Below are 26,887 nucleotides of genomic sequence, written 5' to 3' on the forward strand. Positions count from 1 at the left end.
CTAAAATTAAGAGTGGAGATAGTACAAAAATGGATTATAACCAGAGAACCCGACGGTCCACACCTTCATTTGTACCTACTGTTGGAATATTTGGGTCGTTAGAATGACCGTTTGAGGCTGCTAAAGAAGTGTTGTATGTGGGATTAGTGCAATTTGAAGTTGCTTATTTTTAGTTTTTACTTGGTCTAGTTTGTTTCCTATTTTCTCTCATTTATTGTTTAGAACCGTTAGTTTGGCTTTGTATTTATATTCAGTTTCAGTTTAATGATAATTTAAGCATTTTGGCTAAGTTCTTGAGTACCATTGATACACTTTTATCAATTGGTATCAGAGCAATTTATTGTTCGATCGATAGAGAAAGCCATGGCCGTGAGTGAAGAGCATATGAAAGTTCCAACGTTTGATGGTCATTATGACCATTGGAGCGAGATAATGGAAAATCTGCGGCGTGCAAAACAACTGTGGAAGCTCATTGATTCGGGAATCAAAGAACCGGCCGTCGGCATCGCTGTGAGTGATGCTCAAAGGAAGAAACTTGAAGAACTCCGAATTGTCGATATGCAAGTCAAGCACTATCTCTATCAAGCGATTGATAGGGTAACTTTTGAGCAAATTCTTGACAGAAGTACATCCAAGGCGATTTGGGATTCTATGAAGAAAAGGTTTGCCGGGAATGAACGGGTGAAGTGATCAATGTTGCAGAAGTTAAGAAGAGATTTCGAGATCCTTGAAATGAAGAATGACGAGACCATACCCGAGTACTTTGGCAGAGTCTTGACCGTCTCAAATCATATGAGAAGTAATGGTGAAGAGATGACGGATACCAAAATTGTAGAGAAGATTCTCAGAACTCTTTCTGAGAAATATATGTACGTGGTGGTTTCGATTGAGGAGTCTAAGGATGTTGAGGCAATGATGGTAGAAGAGTTACAGAGCTCTCTCATAGTTCATGAACAAAAGTTTAAAAAAGGTGAAAGAGAAGATGATCATGCCTTGAAGGTTGATGAAAATGAAGGGTCGAGTAGTAGCCGTGGTTGTGGAAGAGGAAGATCGGGCTCTAGAGGAAGGGGACGTGGTCGTGGTAGATCGTCCTCTTTCAATAAAGAAACAATTGAATGTTATAAATGTCATAAACTTGGACATTTTTCATATGAATGTCCGGGTGAAAAAGAAGCAAATTATGCCGGTTTTAACGAAAACGAGGAGGTTATGCTTATGACCGAATCACATGTTGATGGCTCTCACAAGTGAAGACGTCAATGGCCCGCTTTGGTTCTTGGATTCGGGGTGTTCAAACCATATGTGCGGCGTTAGAGAGAAGTTTGTGACATTTGATCAAAGTTTTTCCACGACAGTAAGACTCGGTAATAATACGCGTATGGCTGTGGGAGGAAAAGGCAATGTAAAACTAAAGATAGAAGGCATCACCTTCATTGTTCAAGATGTCTATTATGTGGGTGAATTAAAGAACTGCTTGCTAAGTGTTGGACAACTTCAAGAGAAAGGTTTATCCTTTCTTTTCAGTCTAATACTTGTAAAGTGTATCATGGAGAAAGAGGGCTGATGTTCCTGAGCAAGATGAGTGCAAATAGAATGTTTCCGGTGTGTGAAGATGCTGGTAGACTCACGGATCAGAGGTTAGAAGGATGCAACTATACAAGTAAAGAAGATATGGCTAGGTTGTGGCATGAGAGACTCGGCCACATCAGTAAAACGAGCATGGGTACACCTCAGCAAAAAAAATGGTTAGGGGGCTGCCCAAGTTTATTATCGAGAAAACTGTGTGTAAAGATTGTTCGGTTGGAAAGCAAACCAAAGAAGACATACCCAAGAAAGCCAAGTGACGTGCCGAGTGTGTCTTGGAGCTTATTCACTCCGACATATGCGGTCCGATAACACCATCCTCGAATTCAGGTAAGAAATATATGTTGAGTTTCATAGACGATTTCAGTAGGAAAGGGTGGGTTTACTTGTTAAAAGAAAAGTCGGAGGCCTTAGATTATTTCAAAGAATTTAAAGCACAAGTTGAAAAAGAAATGGGCAGCATGATTAAATGTCTAAGAACCGATAGAGGAGGTGAGTATTTGTCATGTGAGTTTGCCAAATTTTGTATGGAACATGGTATAAAAAGGCAACTAACTACGAGGTATACACCTCAACAAAACGGGGTTGCCGAAAGGAAGAATAGAACGGTTATTGGTATGATAATAACTCTCCTTGCTTCAAAACACATGCCTAAAAAGTTTTGGGCAGAAGCGGCTCTTTGGAGTTTCTACGTTTTGAATAAGTGTCCAAGCAAGGCTCTTTCACATATTACTCCCGATGAAGCATGGTATGGAAAGAAGCCAACGGTTGAAAACTTGAGAGTTTGGGGTTGTTTGGGTCACGTTCATGTACCCAAACAGAAGAGAGTTAAACTTGACGAAAGAAGTGCGGTTTGTATCTTAACCGGTATTAGTGAAGATTCGAAGGGATATCGGTTAATAGATTCGACGAGTATGAAAGTTGTTGTAAGTAATGATGTAGTGTTCGAAGAAGATAAGGAATGGGAATAGGATGATGAAAAGAGAACGAAGGAAGTTGAGATTATGTGGGGCAATTATGTGTTTAATTCTGATTATGTTGTGAGTGAAAGTGATGACGAAGATAATGAACCTGAGTGGGTAGAAGATGAAGTAGAAGGTAGTGAGGCAGGTCCGAGTAATGTTAGAGAGCTGGGAGTCAGAAGAGCTCCAAGGTATTTGGAGGATTATGTGGTTGGTGATGAAAGTGATTCGAAAGATGAGGAAGTAAATGTGGTGCAGAAAGTCGACCACGATCCTATATGTTTTGAAGAAGCCGTTAAGATGGATAAATGGAAGAATGCAATGGATACTGAAATTGATGCAATAGAGAAGAATGGAACATGGTGTCTTGTAGATCTGCCAAAAGAAGCAAAGTGTATTGGAGTTAAATGGATATACAAGACAAAGGTAAACGAGAAAGGAGAAGTCGAAAAATATAAGGCACGATTGGTAACTCGGGGTTATGGCCAAGAATACGGTATTGATTATGTTGAAGTTTTTGCTCCCGTTGCAAGGATGGATACTATAAGGTTGATGATTGCTATTGCTGCTCAACGTGGTTGAAGCCTGTTTCAAATGGATGTTAAATCGGCCTTTTTACATGGTAAGTTAGAAGAGAATGTCTTTGTACAACAGCCGCTTGGATATGTGGTAAAAGGAAGTGAGAATAAGGTGTATAAACTTGAGAAGGCCCTTTATGGTTTGAAACAAGCTCCTAGAGCTTGGTTCAATCGAATCGAAGGTTATTTTATTAACCAAGGTTTTGAGAGGAGCAAAGCCGAAAACACCTTGTTTGTGAAGAAGGGGCAAAACGGGAAGGTATTATATGTGAGTATATACGTCGATGATTTGATATTCACGAGAAACAATGATTCGATAACGGAAGACTTTAGGTGTTCAATGAAGAAAGAATTTGAGATGATAGATTTGGGAAAGATGAGGTATTTCTTGGGAATTGAAGTAGTGAAAACAGTAACCGGGATTCATGTTTCTCAAAGAACATATGCAATAAAGATGCTCAGCCGGTTTGAAATGTTAGAGTGCAATGGTGTCAAGAATCCGATTGTTCTGGGTACAAAATTGAAGAATGATGATGGTGAAAGTGTTGATGCTATTTTGTTTAAACAAATGGTGGGAAGTCTTATGTATATCACGAATACCAGGCCAGATTTGCAGTTTGTGGTAAGTTTAATTAATCGTTTTATGTCAAAGCCTATGATTGAACATTATGATGCATCAAAGAGGGTCATGAGGTACACTCAAGGCACTCTAGACTATGGAATTTGGTATAAAAGAGGTGGTAATGGTGAGATGAAAGTTTTTGCTGATAGTGATTATGCGGGTGACTTAAATGATAGAAAGAGCACATCGGGTTTTTTGATTTTGTGGGATGGAGCTGCGGTGACGTGGTCATCAAAGAAACAAAGTGTAGTTGCTCTTTCGTCGACAGAGGTCGAGTATGTTGCTGCTGCGTGTGCGTGTCAAGTGCTTTGAGTGCGTGATATTTTAAAAGAATTTGGAGTTCAAATAAGTAAACCAACTGAAATTTTATGTGACAACACTTTAGCTATTAAGTTGTCGAAGAATCCAGTCTTCCATGGGAAATGCAAGCATATCGGTGTTCGTTATCATTTTCTTAGAGACCTAGTAAGTGAATGTACTGTGAAGCTGGAGCATTGTGGAACCAAAGATCAGTTGGCGGATGTCTTGACCAAACCACTGCATCGTGAAGTTTTTATGAAGATTAGAGATTAGTTGAGTGTTTGCTCGGTGAAAAGCAAACTAGACATGAACTCTAGTTTGAGGAAGGGTTTGTTGGAATATTTGGGTCGTTAGAATGACCGTTTGAGGCTGCTAAAGAAGTGCTGCACGTGGGATTAGTGCAGTTTGAAGTTGCTTATTTTTAGTTTTTACTTGGTATAGTTTGTTTCCTGTTTTCTCTCGTTTATTGTTTAAACCGTTAGTTTGGCTTTGTATTTATATTCAGTTTCAGTTTAATGATAATTTAAGCATTTTGGCTAAGTTCTTGAGTACCATTGATACACTTTTATCACCTACCAATCGGTGGTTTCAAAGAAATTTAATTTGTTTTACCGTTTTCAGCTTAGTATAGATTTTCTCAACTTTCAAATTTTAGGGTTCAATCCAATGTTGTAGAACTTGCTAGGCACTAGTTGGACGATGGAGTATGGACTAGCGATTGATCGAGATTAATTAGATTGGATTTTGTATGCAATTTTTTCATACACACGCACCAAAATATATGTATATAAATTTTCAATTTGACCAATTTTGATAAATATCGCTTAATCGACGACTAGTCGGCGGGATATCGGCTAGCGATTAATCAATGGTTAATCGACGCCTAAGCGCGAATTTTACAACCATGGTTATATCATACAAATGATCGATGACTCCTTAAGACACTACTATAACCATGAACGCGTTTGTTGTGCCATATTAATCTTTCACGTATTGGGTTGGAGCTAAAGCTAAATGCATCATTGAGAAAAACCCGACACATGGTTAGATTCTCATGCTTAAATTGGTTTTTTTTTAGTTATTATACTTCAACGATAAATAGATTGGGTTTTAATATTTAAAAAGAAAGAATTGCTGCTTGTGCCTGTGTGCGAGACATTTTGAGTCCCTCATTTTGCAACACTAGAAAACCATAGAGCACAAAGTGTCCCGCCGACAAACCATAAGGACGCAAACACTAATTCTTATTAAAAATAATAATACAATCATAGAAGGTTATTTCCGTTGTAAACAATTGGAACAAGATAAAAGTTCCTCCACCAGTGGTGATTCTCTTTTACCATTTTTTTAAATAACATTAAAATGTCTATTTATTATGTAAAGTACACAAAATAAAAACTTACAATAAAACAATATAATAATTTATAATAAAAAAATTCGATGAGATTACAAATTCAATTTTTCCATCATTCCCATGGAAACACATGCTCCATTTTACATATGCATATAATCCCAACTACAAAATCACACAAACATCCACAATATATTAGCAGTTGATCATTGATCGTAGCTAAAGACCAAGATCCCGAAGCTCCCGAAGAGTCATTGGCGTCACATATTTTGGGTTACCTTCAAGCAACTGCTTCGCAATTATCAAATTAGCAGCTTCACTAGGGTGATAAGGATCCCAAAACACATGTTTATCTCGGTCGTCACACAAACTTGACGTCGGACCACACGGAATAATCCCCGCATACTGACCTCCATTCCCGCAGCATGCTTTGCTTGCCGTCTTAAATCCTGCAGCATTAATTCAACGAGTCGTGTTACATAAGTTGTTTGGAATGAAAACAATCACATTGATTAATCGAAAAAATTCTCACCGTATTTGTTGTAGTTTGTGATGAGCTCCATGACTAAATCGTAGACGTTAGCATGAACAAAAGTAGCTCCGGGAAGATTATCGTTTAGTTCTGCAACCAAATCCTTCAATTTAGCGTTGTATCGAAGCGCGAGTTGATTAGGCAATGCGACGCACTCGTTCTCCTTCAACTGATTAATCGTTCTTTGGTATGGAATGCATCCGATGGGTCCCACGTTTCCGATGATGAATTTTCGTGCATCCAATTGATAAAGTCTCTGAAATCATTTTTAGCGATAGTAGTATAAGATCATACAGTCCATATTACTTCTAGAAAAAAAACATAACTTTATAGAGTAAAGACATGTCGCATCATACAAGTAATATAACTTTTAACACAACGTACATACCACGACTTATTTAGTTTTGGTAAAGTTACATAGACACTACAACACTTCATATAATATTTTATTCAAATTATATTCAGGCTTTATACATTTTCACCATATCATACGATAGGTCATAAGATACCACTGAACGTAAGATATAAGATATGTTGAAAATGTTATAAAGTACACATAGTATGTCATTGGTGTGTGGATAGCATATTAGTGACGTCAAGCATAATACTTACAGTTAGTTGTGATCGGAGGTGACTAATGAGATCATCGACAAACGCATCGGGAGTCTCTGAAACCCTAGCTCCAATCGAGAGAACAGGAAGGAGATAATTATTGAGAAAATCATTAGATCCGATCGTGATCGAGAAGATAGCCTTCTTCATAACGTGTTCTCTCGCTTTCTCTGCACCGAGGAGCTTATCGATCTGTTTCCTCGTGATGTTGAAGTAATCAATCTGGATGTCCATTGATAATCTATTAACCTGTAGAAACACGTTTAATTAGATTAGCATTACAAGAAACTAAAATTCCGTTGCTATTTTAGAAAGCTTGCATGTTGCAACTTACAAAAATTTGCCCCGTGGCGTTCATAATTCCTCCACCGCCAGAGGCGTAATTCACACCGTATAATATAGCTTCTCCGGTGGTGTTTGGATCCAGAAATGGCACCGCGTAGTGTTGTTGCCCTAGTTCCTCTCCTATAAACAAAGTATAACATCATTCTTAGTTAATTAGTTATGGACTTATAAATCAGCTAGCAGAAAATTTTTTTTATCAGGTAACAAAATTTTATAAGGGCCTATCAGAATTTTTGCGTATAAATAACACTTGAATCCGCCAATAAAAAAAGTGGCCGGAAATAAGGATCATACCGACAATGTCTCCAATGGTTCTCCCGTTGGTATACCGCCCGGTAGGTTGTCCTCCGGACGGTTTAAAATCAATCCCATTAGGTTTGATGTTAGCTTTAGATAACGTCTGCAAGAAGTTATTATTTCCGGCATCCACCAACGAATCGCCGAAGATATAAGAAGCTCCTCCTCCGTCACTACCGTCAGCAGCCACGGCTGCCGTAAAAGCAAATAATAAAAACAAAACTGCTGCCTGATAAACATCCTTTGAATCCATTAATAATAGCTATAAGATACAATTAGAGTTTGCAAATTAAAATGGGAATTGAATGATTGAATGAAGGGTATAGAATGACTGAATAAGACATATATATATTTGTAGGTGAAAATGGAAGTGAGTTTGGTGAGAAGTGAGGGAGGTTGTTGATCAACCATTGGTGTCATCAATGTCTTTACCTGTCTTAGACTAACTAGAATGCCATGTTTTAGAATCTAGAGCATCGATCCGTTGCATGTTAAAGCAAATTATACATACAACTGTCTATGGTCGTTTAGGTGTTGTATCAAATAAGGTTTTATTAAAAATGAATGCCGCATGCATTACTACATGACACGTGGATGTTATTTTGCAGGTTACCAACTTTCAATCCTAGCCGTTCACATTTGACAATCCCCATTCTGGCCAAAATCAAAAGCAAAACCATATACAAAGCCGTGTAAATAATTTTCTATACTAACTTTTAATTGTATTTTAGTTTTCTTTCGCTAAATTATTGTTATTTTTTTTCAAAATGTAAACTTTTAGCTAAATTATTAAATAATCAATAGGATTAATTTTAATTAAATAATATTATTTCTTTGCCATATAAGATTCTGATTCCATTCAGAATTGATAACGCATGCATTACGACGTGACACGTGGATATTATTTTGCAGAATACCAACTTGCAACGTCCAAAAGCCGTTCAATATTTTAGAATCTCACTCAGGTTGACGCTCTAGGCCCAAAGCCCCAAATCAAGCCAATAGTCAAAGGCTCAAAGCCCAAATCAATATAATAATAATAATAATAATAATAATAATAATAATAAAGTCATAAGCGGGGAAGGGGCACTCATAGATACTACCTATATGTCGGTCATCATACACCGTTATTTCATTTCTATCCTCAAATATCCATTAATTAGAATAGAATATAACTGGAAGCACCTACTCATAAGTACCATAAAAAAAATTTTTGTTTTTGGTTAAAAATTAAAAATAAATAAAACAATTAAATTTAATTAAAATTAAAATTTCCTTAAGTGAGAAATATTAGAGATGTCTGTAGAACATTGATGTTGTTGAGTGAGCCGGGCGGACCACAATACGCATGCCAAAACCATAAATCTTGTGACGCAACTGCTTCGACCGCGACAATTAGGTATATATGATCGTCTCTCTTATATTGGCCTCGGAACGCTTTGAGACACATCATCCGATCAAGAGATGTACAATCGATGTTACCTAACATCCCAGGAATGTGATGTCTTTCTTCATGTCGTTGGTACAAGTTCGCTACATCGTGGCTTGTCGGCCTACGCAAGAACTCATCGCCGTACATTTTAGTCACGGCGTTGCAGAAAAATCGTAGGCATTCTCATGAAGTCCTACATACATAAATACTCGTTGCCCTTGTCGGGAGTATTACCTGTCGCAAGTTGTTTCATGGCAAACATGACGTTTTGTATTGCCATAAAACTTTTCTTTATCCTCCCTTCATATCCCACTTGAAACCATGGATATTGTGCTTCCACATTACCAACAATTTTTAAGAACAACCGTTTTGACACACGAAACCGGTAACGGAAAGCATCGTCATTGTACTTTGGTTCCTCCACAAAATAATCATTCATAAGAACTTCGTTACCTTTTTCCGCGATCACGTTGAATGATTTTTTTAGAAATGCGGGATGAAGTTGCCGTGTCTTCCTCTCTTCGGCGTGCTCGGAGAGATCTTTGAAAAAGCATGCGCTACTATCATTTGAAAAAAATACCGTTATCAGGATCGTTCAGCGGTATGAATATCCCGAGATCATCGTTTGAGAAATTAGCCATTAGGGGTTTGAGTGAATAGAAATGGTGAAGGATGAGTGAATAAAAATGGTGAATAGTTAGTGGTATTTATATGTAATAAATTGATTATTAATGGGTGTTTTAATTTCTTCAAAAGTCTCCAAGGATCATATAATCACACGGTAAACATTTGCCATAAATTATAATTTGGCAAACTACCCACATAGTTAGGGGTGGTTTGCCATATGATAAGTAGCCTATAAACCTTACACACACTAGTGTCCAGCCCCTCTAAGTAGCAACATTCGGCAACTTCTTGGGTATGAAAATAAGTAAAAAAAAATTAATAGAACACCACGTTTGTCAGATCTTAAACTCGAACTCGATGCATGAGCACCTGTTTAATGGGCATTTTAATTCTGGGATAAATTCGTTAGCATGATTGGGCTCACGTGAGAAGGAATCTGGGCTAATGGGATGGATAGTAGCTAGCGGTGCAAATATCGATTAACCTTTTTCTGGAATATAGCGTGCCAATCAAAACTGATTTTTATCAAACGGTCAAAACCCGTTAAAGTCAATGACCAATTATGGTTCCTAATTAATTCGGGAAAATCCCAAAAATAGTCCATCTACGAAATGAGATTCCAACTTTATCTTATAAACTTAATATTTTCAAAAATGGCCCTCTATAACTCATCTTTGATCATGTATTAAGAAATCTAACGCATCTTTGACGACATGTTAGCATAACACGTCGTCAAAGACGCGTTGAATTCCCTAACACATGGTTAAAGACGCTAACACGTCGTTAAAGACGCGTTAGATTTCCTAACACATGGTTAAAGATGAGTTAGGCCTCCAAACACGTAGTCAAAGATATGTTAGCATCACACGCGTAGTCGAAGATATGTTAGCTTTTTTGTTTGTTTTTTTAATATTATATTTTTATAACTAGTTTAACTTATATTTGTTTTTCTTTTATAACTTTATTATATATAAAAGTTTTATATTATTTCGAATACACCGACCAGACATGCTTACTTTTACCTACTGACCGACATAAACTAACTTAAACTCAAGCCGTGCCAAATCAATATCGAAATATTCAATAAAATTTGTCCCCGCTCGGTTTTAAATAAAATTTATGTCGGTCCGTATAAAAGTAAACATTTCTCGTCGGTATATTCGAAATAATATAAAATTTTATATATTAAAAGTTATAAAAGAAAACAAATATAAGTAAAACTAGTTATAAAAATATAATATTAAAAAAACAAACAAAAAAGCTAACATATCTTCGACTACGCATTTGATGCTAACATATCTTTGATTACGTGTTTGGAGGCCTAACTCATCTATAACCATGTGTTAGGAAATCTAACACACGTCTTTGACGACATGTTGTCATCTTTAACCATGTGTTAGGATATCCAACGCGTCTTTAACGACGTGTTATGCTAACATGTCGTCAAAGACGCGTTATATTTCCTAATACATGGTCAAAGATGAGTTAGAGAGGGCCATTTTTGAAAATATTAAGTTTAGAGGACAAAGTTAGAATTTCATTTTGTAGATGGGCTATTTTGAGAATTTTTCCAAATGAAAATCACTAACCTATGTAGCTGGTTTGGTGAGGTTAATAACCGAGCTGATTAACCTAAAATTAGTTTAAAAAATGGTTCTTAAAATAAATAAAAAACTTTAAATTAACTACTAAGATGTAAAATAAACTCGTTTAAGAAAATTAGACGACAAACATTGTTAAAATAAAGAAAAAAAACGACAATATATTTACATATAGTCATCGTTGTTGTTGTCTTTGTCTTCGATTAGTTTTTAATAGCGTGCCAAATGAATTTATAAAGTAGAGTTCAACGTGCCTTTGAGAAACATGTTACAATTCCTCCAACAGGCCGCCAATTTCAACATTGTGTCGGCATTAGACATAAATCGAACTTTGTTGAAATTTCGTGGGTATTTTTTGGTAAGCAAGCATATAGGGTATAGGGTATTTTCGACATAATTTACCAAGGGATCATGGGCGTTTCAATGACGGATTTCGACAGATGCTTGTTGTAATTACCATGGTGGTTTCGTTGACGGTTCAACGTTGGTAGATTCAGGGATGGATCATTGATGAGTGTTGTGACATATGTAACCAAGGAAATCTTTCGTTTTTTAACTTTCCCGCCAGACAAAGGACCTTAGACGAAATTTTATATTCTTTTACTTTCTTCTTTATTTATTTATTTATTTTTGTTTTCTTTTTCTTTGGGATCGGTCGGTGAAGTAGACACTAGTGTGCATTTTCTTTTCTTCTTTGCAAAGCAAAGCTCCTATGCATGTAGGCTCTTTCCTCCTTCAAAGTTAAAAGTGTGTTCCATTATTGCATCTAGTGCTTTTGCTTTATTTCAACCAAAAGTTTATGATTAAACCCATTGATTGGGGCCAGAATTAATTAATATGAATACACAAGAAGCAACAACACACTATACCCTTTTTAATTTGTGTTCTTCCATTTCCAATCATCTTTCATTTGAATCTCTAACCAAGATTCATGCATATTTCACTTAGATATGCTTGTCTAATATGCCACAAGAAGCCCAGAACCAAGCATGAGTCCAATCCATCCACTCAAGAGATCAAAAGAAACCCATCACAAGTTCGAAAATCGCACGAAATTAACATCCAAGCGGCTCTTAAACAAGCATCTGAATATGGGTCTCTTGTTGAACCCCAAAGTATGATTCTTTCAGACACCACTGACATCGAAAACACGGGTTTACAAAGATCAAGATCACTAGCAAGACTAGAAGCTCAAAAGGAGTTTCTAAAAGCAACTTCTTTAGCTGGGAATACAACATTCGAAACCGAGGACTCTATTCATGATCTTGATGAAGCTTTCTCCAAGTTTCTAACCATGTATCCAAAATATAAAACAACTGAAAAGATTGATCAGTTAAGGGTTACTGAGTATGCCCACTTGGCAGACAAAGATTCTAAGGTTTGTCTTGATTATTGTGGATTTGGGTTGTTTTCATTTCTTCAAGTTGTTCAATATTGGGAAACATGTTCAATTAGTTTATCCCCAATAACAGCAAATTTGAGAATTCATGCACTATATGGTAGTTTGGAGACAAGTCCGGTTGAAAATGATATCAAAAACAGGATCATGGATTACTTAAAACTCCCTAAAAATGAATATGGTCTAGTGTTCACCGTTAGTCGAGGTTCGGCTTTCAAACTTCTAGCTGAATCGTACCCTTTTAATATGAATAGAAGCCTACTAACCATGTTTGATCACGAGAGTCAGTCGGTTGATTGGATGGCTCAAACGGCTAAGCAGAAAGGCGCCAAGGTTCACAGTGCGTGGTTTAAGTGGCCTACACTTAAACCATGTTCGACCCATTTAAGGAATCAGATTTTAAACAAGAAAAAATGTAAAAAAGATTCCTCAAAAGGTCTTTTTGTGTTTCCGGTTCAATCAAGAGTTACCGGTGCTAAGTATTCGTACCAATGGATGTCATTTGCTCAACAGAACAATTGGCATGTATTGCTTGATGCAGGTAATTGTCCCGGTCACACCTTTCTCAGACTGTACCAATCGATTAATAGATTTTGTAGCTATTATTATTATTATTATTATAAGTGAGATTAATACTTTGTACGTTTTTTGTTGCCTAATGCAGGTGCTTTGGGTCCATTAGACATGGATTCGCTTGGGTTATCTCTATTTCGACCCGATTTCATAATCACCTCATTTTACCGAGTTTTCCGGTACGACCCAACAGGATTCGGATGCCTTCTTATTAAGAAAACCGCGATTAAAATCCTCAAGAAGCAAGCTAGTCATATGAGCTCCGGTATAGTGAAGATCAATTCAGTGTCTCCAGGACACTTGGCTGAGTCTGCGGGCCCGTACTCTCAACGGGCTTGGCCCGAAGATGATGACGACGATGACAATGAAGATGCCAGAAAAGATGAAGTGGTCCTGGAAACCAATCTTGGAATCCTGTTGCCAGCCTTTTCCGGTGTGATTAATCCTTCTCTAGTGACGGATGTATATGAAGAACCCGAAAGCTTTTCGGTCATGAAAAGTCCTATTTTAATGCAACCCGAATCACCCGAAGACTCAATGTGGATCGATGTAGGACAGAGTCCATTAGAATCTCAACCCGGGACGTTCAAACCGGGTATACCTCCACCTTTCTGGTTTGCAGGCAAGAACATACATAACAAAGAATTTGATTCACAGCCTCGCGAAATCAATAATTTTATAAAAACTCAAGACTACAGTCCGGAAATACAGGAAGTTCCTGAAAGCGAAAGCTATGTTATACAAAGAGAAACAGACGATGATTGTAGTCCAAGTAAAACCACATCCCGCCTTCGGTTCTTGATCAACTGGCTTGTGGTTTCCTTGCTTCAACTTAGACTACCAGGTTCAAACACAGAAGACTCGGTTCCACTTGTTCACATTTACGGTCCAAAGATCAAATACGAAAGGGGTGTGTCTTTGGCTTTTAACGTTAGAGATAAAAGTATGGGACTAATTAGTCCAGAAATTGTTCAAAAGATGGGTGAAGCAAATGGGATTAGTCTTGGTATTGGTATTGGTATTCTTAGTCATGTAAAGATTATACAAAACAGGAAACAAAATCACAGGGCTGTGGATGATGTAGATACAACAGTTTGCAAACCAATGGATGACAAGAACCTTAAACCAGAAGGTTTTGTGAGGGCTGAGGTTGTCACTGCTTCACTTGGTTTTTTGACTAACTTTGAGGATGTTTATAAATTGTGGGTTTTTGTTGCAAGATTCCTTAATCCTTCTTTTGTTCGAGGGTATGGATCTTCAACTATCTTGGAAGGTGAAGAATCGTGAAGTGTTTCAATGGGAATTTTACAGTTTGTGTATTATATGTGCTTATGGTTATAGTTTTAACAATTTTATAAGTTTACTAACTTTTCTTTTCTTTTCTTTTAATTTTATAATAATTTGCATTTCAGTCTTTAGTCTAAAATAAGTCTATTATGCTCTGAAGTTTAAGAATTAACTAGACAACAATCTAGTAATAATCTTGATGCTAAGACCTTCTGATGGTTTATTCCCTAAAGTGTGTAAAAACCTTTAATATATGTCGTAATAATACAAATATTGCACGAATACAACAAAATAAGGTAGCACCTACCACTAAAGTATGTAAAATTAATTACCAACCTATTCTGTAGAATTTTAATCCCAAAACCTTTTATCTTAATCATCGGGATATCCTCTTGAGGGCGTGCAATTAGTAGTTGGCATACATAACAACCATTCATCATAAATCATGCATGTACGCAACTTACACCTATATAGATAATAGTGGTTTAAGTGCTCTAGGAGTCAAGGGTCGGTTCCTTCTTTGATACCATCTGTAACAGCCAGGCTACCGCCGCACCATAATCTTGTCCGCTTTGGCCAGGACGTACCACCATCGCCTCAAGGATTTGCTTTTGGTTGCCCAGGTGGAGACTTCCCAGGAGGTCACCCATCCTGATACTACTCCCACCCGAGCACGCTTAACTGTGGAGTTCTCCTCTCATCCACTACCATTAAGCGCCCAAAACGTGTTATGATGGGGAATGTATCTACCTCCTTATAAAGAAGGTTTAATTCTTCTCCCAACCGATGTGGGATGTCACAATACATCTCACTATATTAAAAAATAATATCATTAAATATTTGATATGAAAATCATATAAAATAGGAATATACTAAAAACTAATATCCTATTTTATTTTAAAAAATATATTATTTATAGTTAAGAAACAATTTTATAATAAAGAAAATAAACGGGTAATGGGTATCACCAAACCCAGATAAATTTTAAACTAGATTATAACATATCATTTATTTGTGAAACCATTTCATCATCAAACCTCAAGTATATTAATTATTAACTTTCTTACAATAAATAAAATTAAAATCCAAATATACATATATAAATATTAAAAACGAATAATGTAAAACAACCCCCGTAATACGAGGGATAAAATCTAGTAATATTATAATGTAAATTATGTTTATTTTGTTCCTTATGGTTTAAGTTCATGCATGTTTTTGACACTATATCTTACATGGAAAAGGTTAAAATAAGAAGACAAAAATGAAAAGTGTGAGAAGGATTTGTGATCACTTATAAGACCCATTAACAAAAATTTCAAAAATAATTAAAAAACCATAACTCAAAATAAAAATTAAAAACTCAAATGTTTTTTCCATCATTCTCGTTCCAAAAAAAACGAAGAAAAGACACTATGCCGAGATCAAAGACACAATGACGAAATGAGCAAAATACACAATTATAACTAAAAAAATATACAATATATTGCAAAATATAATACAATGCCGAATAAAAGATAACACAATGTTGAATAAGATAACACAATATCAAGAAAAAAAGACACAATGTTAAGGAAAAAATACACAATCAATGACGAAAATAAAATTAAAAAAACTCAATGATAAACAAAAAGACACAATGATTTTTTCCCCTCAACATTGTGCCTTTTTTTAGACGAGGAAGACGTTGACAACATTTTTATGTTTTTTACTTTTTTCGTTTTTTTATTAAATTTTGAGTTATGATTTTTTTAAATGTTTTCTTTTTTTGATACAAATCATTTTCATCATTCTCAGTTTTGTTCTCTTTTATAAAATAACTTGACACATATACAATTCTGATTTTTTTTAGTGGGAGAAGCGCATATCTCTCTCTCTCTATATATATACTTACCTAATTACATATAATCCAATAATAATCTAAAAATGCATATAACCCATTCCATAACTAAGGTACATATCATGACAAAATTACTCTTTTAAAAACCGACCAAATTATAGACTCTCCGTTCTTTGTTCAATCTCCCATTGGCAGCTCTCGATCTATCCAAACCTAGTTCTCTGGCAATTCCAACCAGTTAACTGATGATGTCATTGGGGATTGGCGGTTCAAATAAGTCCGAACATCTAAGCAGCAATCCAAACAATTCAGCAACAGCGATTGCAATCCGCGATTGTTGTAACAATTAATTTTGCCTTTTTAGATTGTAACCAATTTTCACGTTCTAGCATACATGAAGATCATTGCTTTCCTTTTTGATGACCTCAATGTTAGTTACATCTGACAATAGGATGAGTTATTATCATCACTCAATTCTTTTGATTTTAGAAAAAAATACAAATTGTAAAATTATAAATTTGATAACTATGAAAAAAAAATAAAACAAATTGGTCGTATAAGCCTATATTACTTGTCAACTCATGTACGCCTATTTATTTATTTAATATATTTGTAAAGTTTCGAGATATGTTTTACATCAGCCGATTCGTGTCCTTCCGATCAAAAGGTCTAAAACATCGGTTTGAAACTCGAAAAAAACTTAACGCCTATAAGTTTTTTTTTTAATGGATGACCATTGAGACAAAAATAATTGAAAAATTGGACCACTACTAGAGATTTTTAAAGGTGATATTATTATCGGCCAATACACAAAAGATTGTATTATTTATTTCCAATTTTCCTAAAAATAATTAAAATAATATATATTTTATTATATATAAAAAATATAATTATAAATATATATGTAAATAATTAAAAAAATACTAAATTAGTTAACAAAAAAAGACGAGCTCGAGCTTTTGATGTACAACTCTGAACGAGCCGAGCCGAGAGCTTGAACTAAACAAGCCGGTGTCGTGGTTTGAGGATGATTCCGAATGCCAACACCTTTCAAATAGATATTATAACAACAAATTATGAAAAAATATTAATGAAGATTTTTAGTGATTCTGAAATCCATTTCATTAATACAAGAGTTTTAAAAGTGAATATAAACAAAAGATGTGAAGATCCTAATTGGAGAATGTGACTAGAACTTATGGTAACCGTATATATGTACACCAAATTGCCTGTTAACTTGTTTTGCAACTTTTGTGATTACTGAAACCAGCCCGTCAAATCGTATAAAGAAAATTTAAATGGCTGGTTAAAACATTTAATACCCACTTTAAATGCAAAAACTAAACAATGATGAGAAGATAACGTAACGTTTCTCTCATAATATACCCACTTTAAATACCCTTTTTCATCTTCCGAAATCTTGATCACGCGGCAAAGAATATTATGAAATCCCACCGACGTTTGAGTTCGCCGGAGAATCCAGTCAACTTTATCAAGATCATCCTCTCCGATGAAACTGGATCCACAGGCCTTGTAAGTTTGTATATTATTTATACCCCGAGGCGGACCCTGCCCTTATGGCATGGGGTCGGCCCAGTGCCAGCTATGAGGCAGGGCAGGTTGGTCAACCGACCCTAGACAGACACTGGCCCGATAGGCCCGAATACATATAATTTTTTAATTATGTATATTTTATTAAAAAAAGATATGTATTCATAATGTTTAAACTTTAAACCATTTACTCTAACTAATTTAAAACCTAAATTTTTTTCGCTTTCAACCCAAAATATTTCACACTTCTTGGAGACATTGCCCTGTGAAATCTTTTTAGTACTGTTAGTCTATTATTGTGTAAAAAACCCAACCAACCCGTTAGAAAATTTGATGGGTCCGCCATGTAATGTTTATAACTTTATACCATATTTCTTTAAAAAATTTGTTTGATTTATATATGTTTTAAAAACAGAGGTTACCAGACAAGTTTACAAACGAGTACGGAAAGTATTTGCCACAGAGGGTGACATTGAAGGTACCAAACGGTGACCTTTGGCAAGTTGATTTACAAAAGTCAGGAAATGAAATTTGGCTAAAAAATGGGTGGGGGGAAGTTGTAGAGCGTTACGGTTTAGGGGTTTCAAGCTTGTTGATGTTTAAGTATGAAGGGTTGTCTACGTTTGATGTGGTTATCTTTAATGCAAGTGCGTCAGAGATTGAATACCCAAAAAACACAAAAAAGAGATGTAGTATAAGAACCTCTGTTAAACGTGATGCAAGAAAACGTTCGGTTTCTTGTGATGAATCCAAGATTATAGTTTTAGATGATGATGATGATACATCGTCGGATTCAACCAGGAGGGAAGATCAAGAACATGCCACCAAGATCAATGGTTTGTTCACTTTCTTGAATATATTTGTTTTTTTATTTTTTTATGTTTTTTTTCTATTTTTTAATTAACGCACCTATTTAACTAATCAAAATACTGAGCACGTTTGGTATCATGAGTTTGGACAATACATAATAAAAAGCAAAACGAATACGTTTCCATATTCTTTTGCATATATACAACTATTTTTTGGTTTGCTATAACATGTACATCTAAACCAAAAAACTTAGGCCCACCGCAACAAGCGGGTTTGATATCTTTTTTTTTTTTTAATTTGATTTGATTTGATTTGATTTTAGATGAAGGTGAATTTTCAACTAATACACAAAGGATGGAAGAAGGAAGGCGCACAATCGAAAAGGCTAAAGCTAGTTTCAAAAGTGATAAACCTTTATTCATGGTTTCTATAAACGAATTACATTTCACTAATCGTGGAGTGGTAAGTTATGCATCCTACTTATAAACAAGTAAAAGGGTCTGCAATTTAATTACTTTGATTGGATGCAGTTTCTGCCGGTGGAAATGAGAAGGATACTGTCTAGGGGTTCCAAGAATCGCAACTGTTTGCTTCAACTCGAGAATAATGGAAAGTTTTGGAAGGTTGCTGCACAAAATCGTTATTTGGGGAGTGTTGATTGGCTGATGTTTGTTAAAGACAGTGGTGTTAAGGTTGGGGATATTTGTGTTTTTGAGTTGAGTCACAAGGACAAAAAGGTTTTTAGTGTTACCATCCTTAGAAGTTAAGATACATATGACTATCAAGTTGTTTTTGGTGAAATCTTTTTGTATCAAAATTAGCCAACTTGTTTGATCAAGATTACCACTTTTTGTATCAAATATTATGTAATCAATCAACTTGTTTGATCAGGATATCACTAGCTAGCCATACAAACAAACAATAACAATTTACATATATTTGTAGCACCTAAAATCGATCCGATCATTTCGAAATCATATTATACAACTAGTCGACCAAACACCTAAATCTTAGTAATTGATGTCAAAACACATGGTTTGTTCTTGTCTTTCTGTACAAAGTTGTTTTTCAGCTTTTAAACCGGGTATATCATTGGGAGTAAGAATTTGTATCGGAGCTACAAATCGAGTATTCATTGAAGTTGAAGGTCGGTTTTTCTTCGTCCCACAATACTATCTCCTTTGCATACTTGAGTGTTTGATCCACACTGTTTGGCTCTAACCCTTTCACCACTGAAACAAACAGTTTTCGATCGGTGATCGATGAATACAACTTCTTAAACTTCACAGCAACATAATGGGAAGCCATAAGTCCCATTGAAGGACTGTGATTAATATTGCTGCTGCTAATGTTTTTATTCTGGCTGTTTCGGCTGACTACCGGCTGGAAATCACTGAACCAGTCACAGCAGGTTAAAGAAATCCGTTCAAGCTTCTCCTCAAACAAATCAAATTTGTTTAGTACTAGAAGAAACTCCATCTCAGAAGCCATCAAACACAGCCCACTTGCCCCTGGTTTTCTTTTATAAAACCATTAACATAGCCTATGGTTTTGTGCAAAACCATTTGCCATCAAGATCTATATAAACCATCACCTACACTCTCATTTCCACACCATTTTCACAAAATCTCTCTTCCTCTCCTTGCTCTCACTTGGTTGACCACCCCTTTCACCACTGTATCACCACTTTCCAACATCAATAGAAGATCAGGGCTTTAAAACACTAGTCTTTTGATCATAGATCAAAGATGAAGACTTCACTTTGATTTCAAGAGTTAAGAAGACCATTCAAGACCCAAAACCATATATTTTTCACCATCTTCTTTTCTAGCTCTACGGGTATAAAAACCCAATTTCTACATATTTTCTTCATCCTATCTTCTAAACATTTAGCATCACGCTAACTTAATCATGAATCATGTTTGCACCGTATTCTGTGAATCCGCATTTACTTAACCATGGATCCCGTTTGCATTGCATTATGTGAATCCGCACTAGGCGGTTTGGGTGAGCTTTAAGATTTATTTTTTTGCTTATTTGTTTTTTGAAAAGCAAAAGTCACTTTTGAAAAGCTCCATTTTGAAGCTTTTGAAGGAGCTTTACCAAACAACTTTCAACAAATAAATAAGCAAATTTTAGAAGCTCACCCAAACATCCTCATAGTTAAGCATAGACCCCGTTTGCACCACTTTCTGTGAATCCGCATTAACTTAACCATGGATCCTGTTTACACTGCATTCTGTGAATCCGCACTGAGTTAACCAAGGATCCCGTTTGAACTACAGTATGGGAATCCACATCAAATTAATCAAGGGATCCCGTTTGCTAGGATGGAAATACCTCCGCATTCCGTGAATCAGCAAAAGGTGCGCGGATTTGTACACTTCTGAAAGGTGGATGTTTTAATACAATATCAGGATTAAAAACAATATCAGGGAAAATTAATTTGCCACTAGTTTTTATTTATGAAACGAAAAAAAGGTATTGTTTCAAATATCAAAGTGTAATATCATAGCTAGAAAGGGTAAAAAAGAAAAAAAAATAATCTATACTTTGTTAATTAACAAAAAGAAATGTTGATTTGTCTGCCTCAAATATTATTAAAGTAGTCTTATAATTATTATAATACAATATAGTCTTATACTAAATGATAATTATACATGCACGTAATCAATATATATTTTATAAACAATTAACTTCTTGATTTATCATTGTATAGATCCATGTTGCTATATCTAAACTCTAAGTGCCCCGCATGTCGTGTCTCGACAACATTGGCAACGCAAGTTAAATCAGCATCGTTGGAAATCCAAGCCGGCACTAGAGTTCGCTTCCAAACCCAAGTTTCTTGTACCCTTTGGGGGGAGGAGGCAGTAGAAATCAGTAGATACATGGGATAGCTTTGGAGTATTAATTTGATAAATTTCACCGTAAGAATGGGCATGTTAATTGATCGATATACTCCCCTGCAACATTCCACCAAGATAATAACTTGCTTTGATTCCAACTGTCTGTAATACAAGCAATAATATGACTACATACGTTCTAGAAAAATTCATATGAAACACATATAATTAAAGGCATCTTAGGGGTTGAAGAACGAGTTAGAGGTGCCTTGGTTATTCTTCCTGGCAGTTTTCTACTAAACTTCCTTAATACGCGTAAGCAATCCTCGGGGCTTCTTTACAAGGAAGTATTTGACTTTCCAGGGCGTTGACCATGCAAGAGATGACAACTAGGTAAGCAACAAATTCCCTTTTGATTTTCTTCTTCGAACTTTACATATTTGTTTTCTTTATTTGCTTCTTAGGTGTGTTTAGGTGGAATGTGTGACAGGTTTTTCAAAAGACCGTGGAAGAGATGCTAAGCAATTTGGACTTCCTTTGTTCGAATGTGGGCATGTGACTGTTATAAGTGGTGATGCTTGTCTACATGATGTCATTTCAAAAGAAGTTGAAGAACCACTTATTCTACAGAGTGCAAATCAAAACTTGTGCGATTTGATTGAACATGTAAAATATATATTTTGTTTCAATTTTGGTCAATACTCACTTTTTTTTAACTATCATGTTTTCTTTTATTTTTTTCTATTTTTTCCCATTTAAAATATTGAATTTCTAATGTTTCGGTTTGTGACACCTGGTAAGGATCAAAAACTCGGAAAATAAAATTGTACATTTGAAAATTCATAAAATATATATGTTGATAAGAATATATGATCTATGTGGCCAAAAGGCTTAAAGATTAACTTTCGTTTCAAACATTTGGGAGTTTACGTGCACTGCGTGCTTACGCCGGCTTTTAAGTCAAACATAATCGTACAACACGGTATGATTATTAAACACCGAAAAATAAATAATGTTAACTAGCAATGTTATTTCATAAATTATCATGTGTGAAACGTCCAGAAACGCAACGATTTCGTAAAAACGACACGCGATTATACCTGGTATATAAAACCATTTTATAAAATTAGTGGACCCCACCTCAAAAACCATTAAACACAACCCACTTTCCCCTGGTTTTCTTTTATAAAACCATCAACATAGCCCATGGTTTTGTGCAAAACCATGGGTCATCAAGATCTATATAAACCATCACCTACACTCTCATTTCCACACACCATTTTCACAAAAATTCTCTTCCTCTCTTTCCCCTCTCTTGGTCAACATATCACCACCACTTTTCCGACATTTAATAGAAGATTAGGCCTTTTAAAACACTAGTCTTTGAGCATAGATCAAAGATGAAGACTTCACTTTGATTTCAATAGTTAAGAATACTATTCAAGGCCCAAAACCATATATTTTTCACAATCTTCTTTTCTAGCTCCAAGGGTATAAAAACCCAATTTCTACGTATTTTCTTCATCCTAACTTCTAAGCATTTAGCATTACACTAACTTAATCATGAATCACGTTTGCACCGCATTATGTGAATCCGTATTAACTTAACCATGGACCCTGTTTGAACTACATTATGTGAATTTGCACTAAGGGGGTGTTTTTGTGTGAACTTTTAGATTTGCTTTTTGCCTATTTGCTTTTTGAAAAGCAAATGTCACTTTTGAAAAGATTCATTTTGAAGCTTTTGGAGGAGCTTTACCAAACAACTTTTGCTTTTCAACAAACAAATAAGCAAATTTTAGAAGCCCACCCAAACACCCCCTTAGTTAAGAATAGACCCCGTTTGCACCGCTTTCTATGAATCCGCATTAACTTAACCATGGATCTTGTTTGCACTTCATTCTGTGAATCCGCACTAAGTTAACCATGGATCCCATTTGGACTGCATTATGTGAATCTGCATTAAGTTAATCAAGGGATCTCGTTTGCCATGATGGAAATACCTCCGCATTCCGTGAATCCACAAAAGGAACGCAGATTTGTACACTTCTGAAAGATGGATGCTTTACTCATATTTATGGGATCCAAATCAAAAACTTTTCTCAACGAAATATGCTCACAACACAACAAAATTAGTAAATTTTCGTAACTATTCGTCGAAGTTTGATACTTTTAACAAGTCAAATACCTGGGTTAGAATCTGTCCAAATCAGAAATAAAGGTAGTCAACACATTTTACATTCTAACTTTGATCTTTTGACATCTCGAATAAACCATAATATTCTTGTAACATTCACCCGTCCTTAAATTGAATATCTTTAATTTTTTATGATGTCAGCCTTAATTCATGGGAACTCAAATCATACTTACGCGTTGATTTCTTTGAAAATGTGAGATTCATAACCCATTTTATATACTTTTGGGTGGAACATGTAATCATAAAACTTTTTTTTATCTTATTCCCGTGATAAAGTGTTTATATTATACTTGAGCATCATAATCAATATGTATATGCAATCATTAACTTATTATTATCATCTAGTGCTCATATTGGTGTTTTCTTATTCAACATCTTAAGGTTGACGTATTCTTGTTCAACTCGAGAGAGGTAGATTGACTTAAGCCACCGTTAGTACAAATATGGTCATAGGTTGGAAAACGTTAACATTAGGACAACCCTTTAGGTTAGGGCCTCAAGCGTAGGACAGCTTGTGTGACTCATGCTTCATCTATCATCATTATCATCAGGATTCAGTGCCAAGCTTAATTCATATTTCGCTTAATTATAATATGCTATCTTGATATGGAAATCGCACACCATTGTCATACTCGCTTTCATACACCTATGTTTCTCACCAACTTTATAGGTCCCAGCAGAGCCCAGTTGGACCCGCAAGACTCACCTTGAACAGGGACGTCTGCGCAACGACCAACTGCTCCCGCAGGACCCACCATGCTCAGAGAACCTTACGCGCAGTACGCCAGCTGTACCCGCAGGGAAAGCCTCCCAATGGTGAAGTACCCCGCCTGTTCCCGCAGTTGCGGATACAAGCCATCAGGGAAGGCTACCCGCACTAACAGCAAGGCTACACGCACAAGGCACTAGCTACTTCAGTAGTCACATGAAGGAATGAGCAAGGCGGGAATTCTCCCGCCTAAATGAGCCAGTCCGTATGCTTCTGGAAGATCTTTTGTACTATACCTACTAAGGTATGGGCAGAACAGACGATTTGACCAGAACAGCCCATGAACCAATCACAGGGTGACAGCTCACCGACAACAGTACGAGGAGGAGCACCCTCTAGTACTGTTTGTCACTATTAGCCGCTGCCTACTCACCAACCCTTACGATGGGACGTGCGCAGCCTACAGTTGGTGGAACAGTGCGTAGCCGACAGTAAAGGAACAGTGTACAGCCGACCTTGTTACTGTCGGCCGTAGCCTATCCACCAACCAGCATGGCCTGTGCGTAGTCCACTGTTGGTGGAACAGGAATACTATTCAGCCGGCTGTACCTTCTAGGAAACCTACCTTCGGCTATAAATACTCCAACACATTGGAATGGTAAGGACATCATCTGATATCTCAATCTTATCTAGCAATCTCTTAATATACACTTATATTCAGAGCAATCTAGTCTGATTCTCACGCCGGAGGGTGGTCACAAGGAGGAACCCCCCCCCCCTTCTCAGTGACGAGCTTACGGTGTCTGTTTTGCAGGTCCCTTGAAGAACAACCTTCTCTGCTGGACCTCATCCTCGTGGGAAACATTACTTAACCCCCAGATTATCTATAATCTGCCCAGGGTTCACTTAGTGTTTCTTCATTGGCGCCATCCGTGCATAAAAGCTAGAACTAATCCTTAGTTTTTTCAAAATTTCTGAAGAAATGGTTAACGTTACTCCGGTCCAAAGGCCAGTAATCGACCAAGAAACCCCGGTAACCACAACCCCAGCAACTGGGGGGAACACCGGCGGTTATACAAATCTTACGAACACTACCCCGGTTACCCAAGCCGGGGCAAGTGCAGTAAATATTCCACTGGGGTTCACTGATGCCCAGTTGGAAAAACGAACGAGGGTCCCTCGCCAAACACTAGATCAAGTTAAGGCGTGGGCCGAGGCACGTCAGAAAGAGTTCCAAGCTGAATTGGATGAACGCTTGCGTTCAGTTCAACAGGCTGACGAATTCGGCAGTACTCGCCAACATCTCAATATGAACAGTGAGTGCGAGTACTCAGACGATGAGAGGGAAGAATCCGATACCGACGCAAACCCTCGCCATAAGGCGAAAGGGAAGCGTAAGGAAACGGACTTCCAACCAAAAAGGAATTTTGGGGAAGCCTTTAAACCAACGAATGCGGAGAGAAACCCGCGTGACTTCTCCAAAACCTTTAGACCAACTGCTACAAATGCAGGAAAGTCAAAGTTCGCAAGGGACATTGCGGAAGCAATCGCCCCGAGAAGTGCCAAACAAATGTCCAACATTGGCACTTATGATGGTCTATCCAACCCAGACGACCACTTGAACAGATTCATTGCGGGGGCAACCGTCAGTAACTGGACGGAACCCACGTGGTGTTATATGTTCCAGATGACTCTGGTTGGAGCGGCCAGGGCATGGTTCGACCGTTTACCGGTCCACCACATTTATGATTGGGCGGACTTTCAGAACAAGTTCAGCCAGCACTTCAGCCAGCAGAGGAAATATACTGAAGAACAGTGGACGATCCTCAACTGCGTTAGAGAGGAGGATGAATCTTTACTAGACTTCATCACTCGCTTCAACTCCAAAAAGCTAAGTCTCGGCAACATAAGTGAAGATCTTGTTCGCGCCGCTTTCATCCAGGGCGCCGAATACCCAGAGCTTATCCGCACATTGACGGGTAAGGATGGCATGCCATCAACATGGGATGCCATCATGACGGCGGCCAAGCGCTTTGCCGAGACGGAGAAGCAGCTGGGAAGGGATCTTCCCCAGAGTACACACCTCTACACGCAGAGGACTAGAGAAAACAATGTTCGGATCGCCCGACAGAACAAAAAGAGGAAGCTAGGTATCTGGCAGTCAAGGGTAAACTTTGACACCTCATCCAGCTCTCACCCTCTTGTTGGCGGAAGAAATCACACACACCCTTCAAGCCAAAAACACCGGTGGACGCCACTCACCAAAAGCGTCACGGAGATATTTGCCACTGAAAAGCTACCATGGCCAAAAGCTCCAATGATCCGGCAGCGACCTAATGCGGATCAGAGCAAATCCTGTGACTTCCACGGGACAAAAGGTCATAGTACGGAAGAGTGTACATCCTTGAAGGATATTGTTGAAGCATTCGTCAAGGATGGAAGACTGGCACACCTGGTGGCATCAATCAAGAAGGGAGGAAGGAACGACAACCGGTACCGAGGCAACGGACGAAAGCCCGTTGACATCAGCATCAACATGGTTCATGGCAAGATCAGAGGAAGAAAAAGGCGAACGACAGAACCATGTGCGTGGAAGGAAGCTGAGGTGCGCTTCCCGCGAGTGCCAGGAGGACCCAGCAAAGAAGGCCCTATCGTCATCAAAAGCCAGCTGGGGCACTACATCACTTCTCGCACTCTTGCTGACAACGGCGCCTCGTCAACGGTGATGTACAGGCAGTTCTTCGACAAGCTAGATGACGAAGACAAAGAGCGCCTGGAAACGATCTGCGCCTCGATGGAAGGGTTCGATGGCAGCACAAACACCCCCCTGGG

At 37.2% G+C, this 26,887-nt stretch overlaps 3 protein-coding genes across 3 annotated transcripts; 2 read left to right on the plus strand and 1 right to left on the minus strand.

Annotated features, from left to right (window-relative positions):
- Positions 1–5,611: 5,611 nt before the first annotated feature.
- Positions 5,612–7,436, minus strand: LOC143573044 (GDSL esterase/lipase At2g23540-like). Its single transcript, XM_077058025.1, has 5 exons — positions 7,181–7,436; positions 6,876–7,006; positions 6,542–6,790; positions 5,930–6,185; positions 5,612–5,846 (listed from the first exon to the last, which is right to left on the minus strand). The coding sequence occupies exons 1-5, from the start codon at positions 7,434–7,436 to the stop codon at positions 5,617–5,619; spliced, it is 1,122 nt and encodes a 373-aa protein (XP_076914140.1). The 3' UTR covers positions 5,612–5,616.
- A 4,263-nt stretch (positions 7,437–11,699) lies between these two features.
- On the plus strand, positions 11,700–14,111 carry LOC143573045 (uncharacterized). The gene is made up of 2 exons (XM_077058026.1): positions 11,700–12,837; positions 12,907–14,111. The coding sequence occupies exons 1-2, from the start codon at positions 11,775–11,777 to the stop codon at positions 14,100–14,102; spliced, it is 2,259 nt and encodes a 752-aa protein (XP_076914141.1). The 5' UTR covers positions 11,700–11,774; the 3' UTR covers positions 14,103–14,111.
- A 3,274-nt stretch (positions 14,112–17,385) lies between these two features.
- On the plus strand, positions 17,386–19,070 carry LOC143573046 (B3 domain-containing protein At5g18000-like). Its single transcript, XM_077058027.1, has 4 exons — positions 17,386–17,475; positions 17,909–18,329; positions 18,626–18,765; positions 18,834–19,070. Exons 1-4 carry the CDS (start codon positions 17,386–17,388, stop codon positions 19,068–19,070), a joined length of 888 nt encoding a protein of 295 aa, XP_076914142.1.
- The last annotated feature ends 7,817 nt before the right edge of the window (positions 19,071–26,887 follow it).

This window comes from Bidens hawaiensis, unplaced genomic scaffold (assembly GCF_021521415.1).
Source record: "Bidens hawaiensis isolate Kalapana, Puna unplaced genomic scaffold, B.hawaiensis_p1.1 tig00026187_1, whole genome shotgun sequence".
Classification (NCBI taxonomy): Eukaryota; Viridiplantae; Streptophyta; class Magnoliopsida; order Asterales; family Asteraceae; genus Bidens; species Bidens hawaiensis.

Coding starts and splice junctions, on each gene's coding strand:
- LOC143573044 (XM_077058025.1), bottom strand. CDS start 7,436: ATGGATTCAAAGGATGTTTATCAGGCAGCAGTTTTGTTTTTATTATTT. Junction 7,007..7,180: donor AACCATTGGAGACATTGTCG/GTATGATCCTTA, acceptor CTTTGTTTATAG/GAGAGGAACTAGGGCAACAA. Junction 6,186..6,541: donor ACCTCCGATCACAACTAACT/GTAAGTATTATG, acceptor AAATGATTTCAG/AGACTTTATCAATTGGATGC.
- LOC143573045 (XM_077058026.1), top strand. CDS start 11,775: ATGCATATTTCACTTAGATATGCTTGTCTAATATGCCACAAGAAGCCC. Junction 12,838..12,906: donor CCAATCGATTAATAGATTTT/GTAGCTATTATT, acceptor TGCCTAATGCAG/GTGCTTTGGGTCCATTAGAC.
- LOC143573046 (XM_077058027.1), top strand. CDS start 17,386: ATGAAATCCCACCGACGTTTGAGTTCGCCGGAGAATCCAGTCAACTTT. Junction 17,476..17,908: donor AAACTGGATCCACAGGCCTT/GTAAGTTTGTAT, acceptor TTTTAAAAACAG/AGGTTACCAGACAAGTTTAC. Junction 18,330..18,625: donor ACATGCCACCAAGATCAATG/GTTTGTTCACTT, acceptor ATTTGATTTTAG/ATGAAGGTGAATTTTCAACT.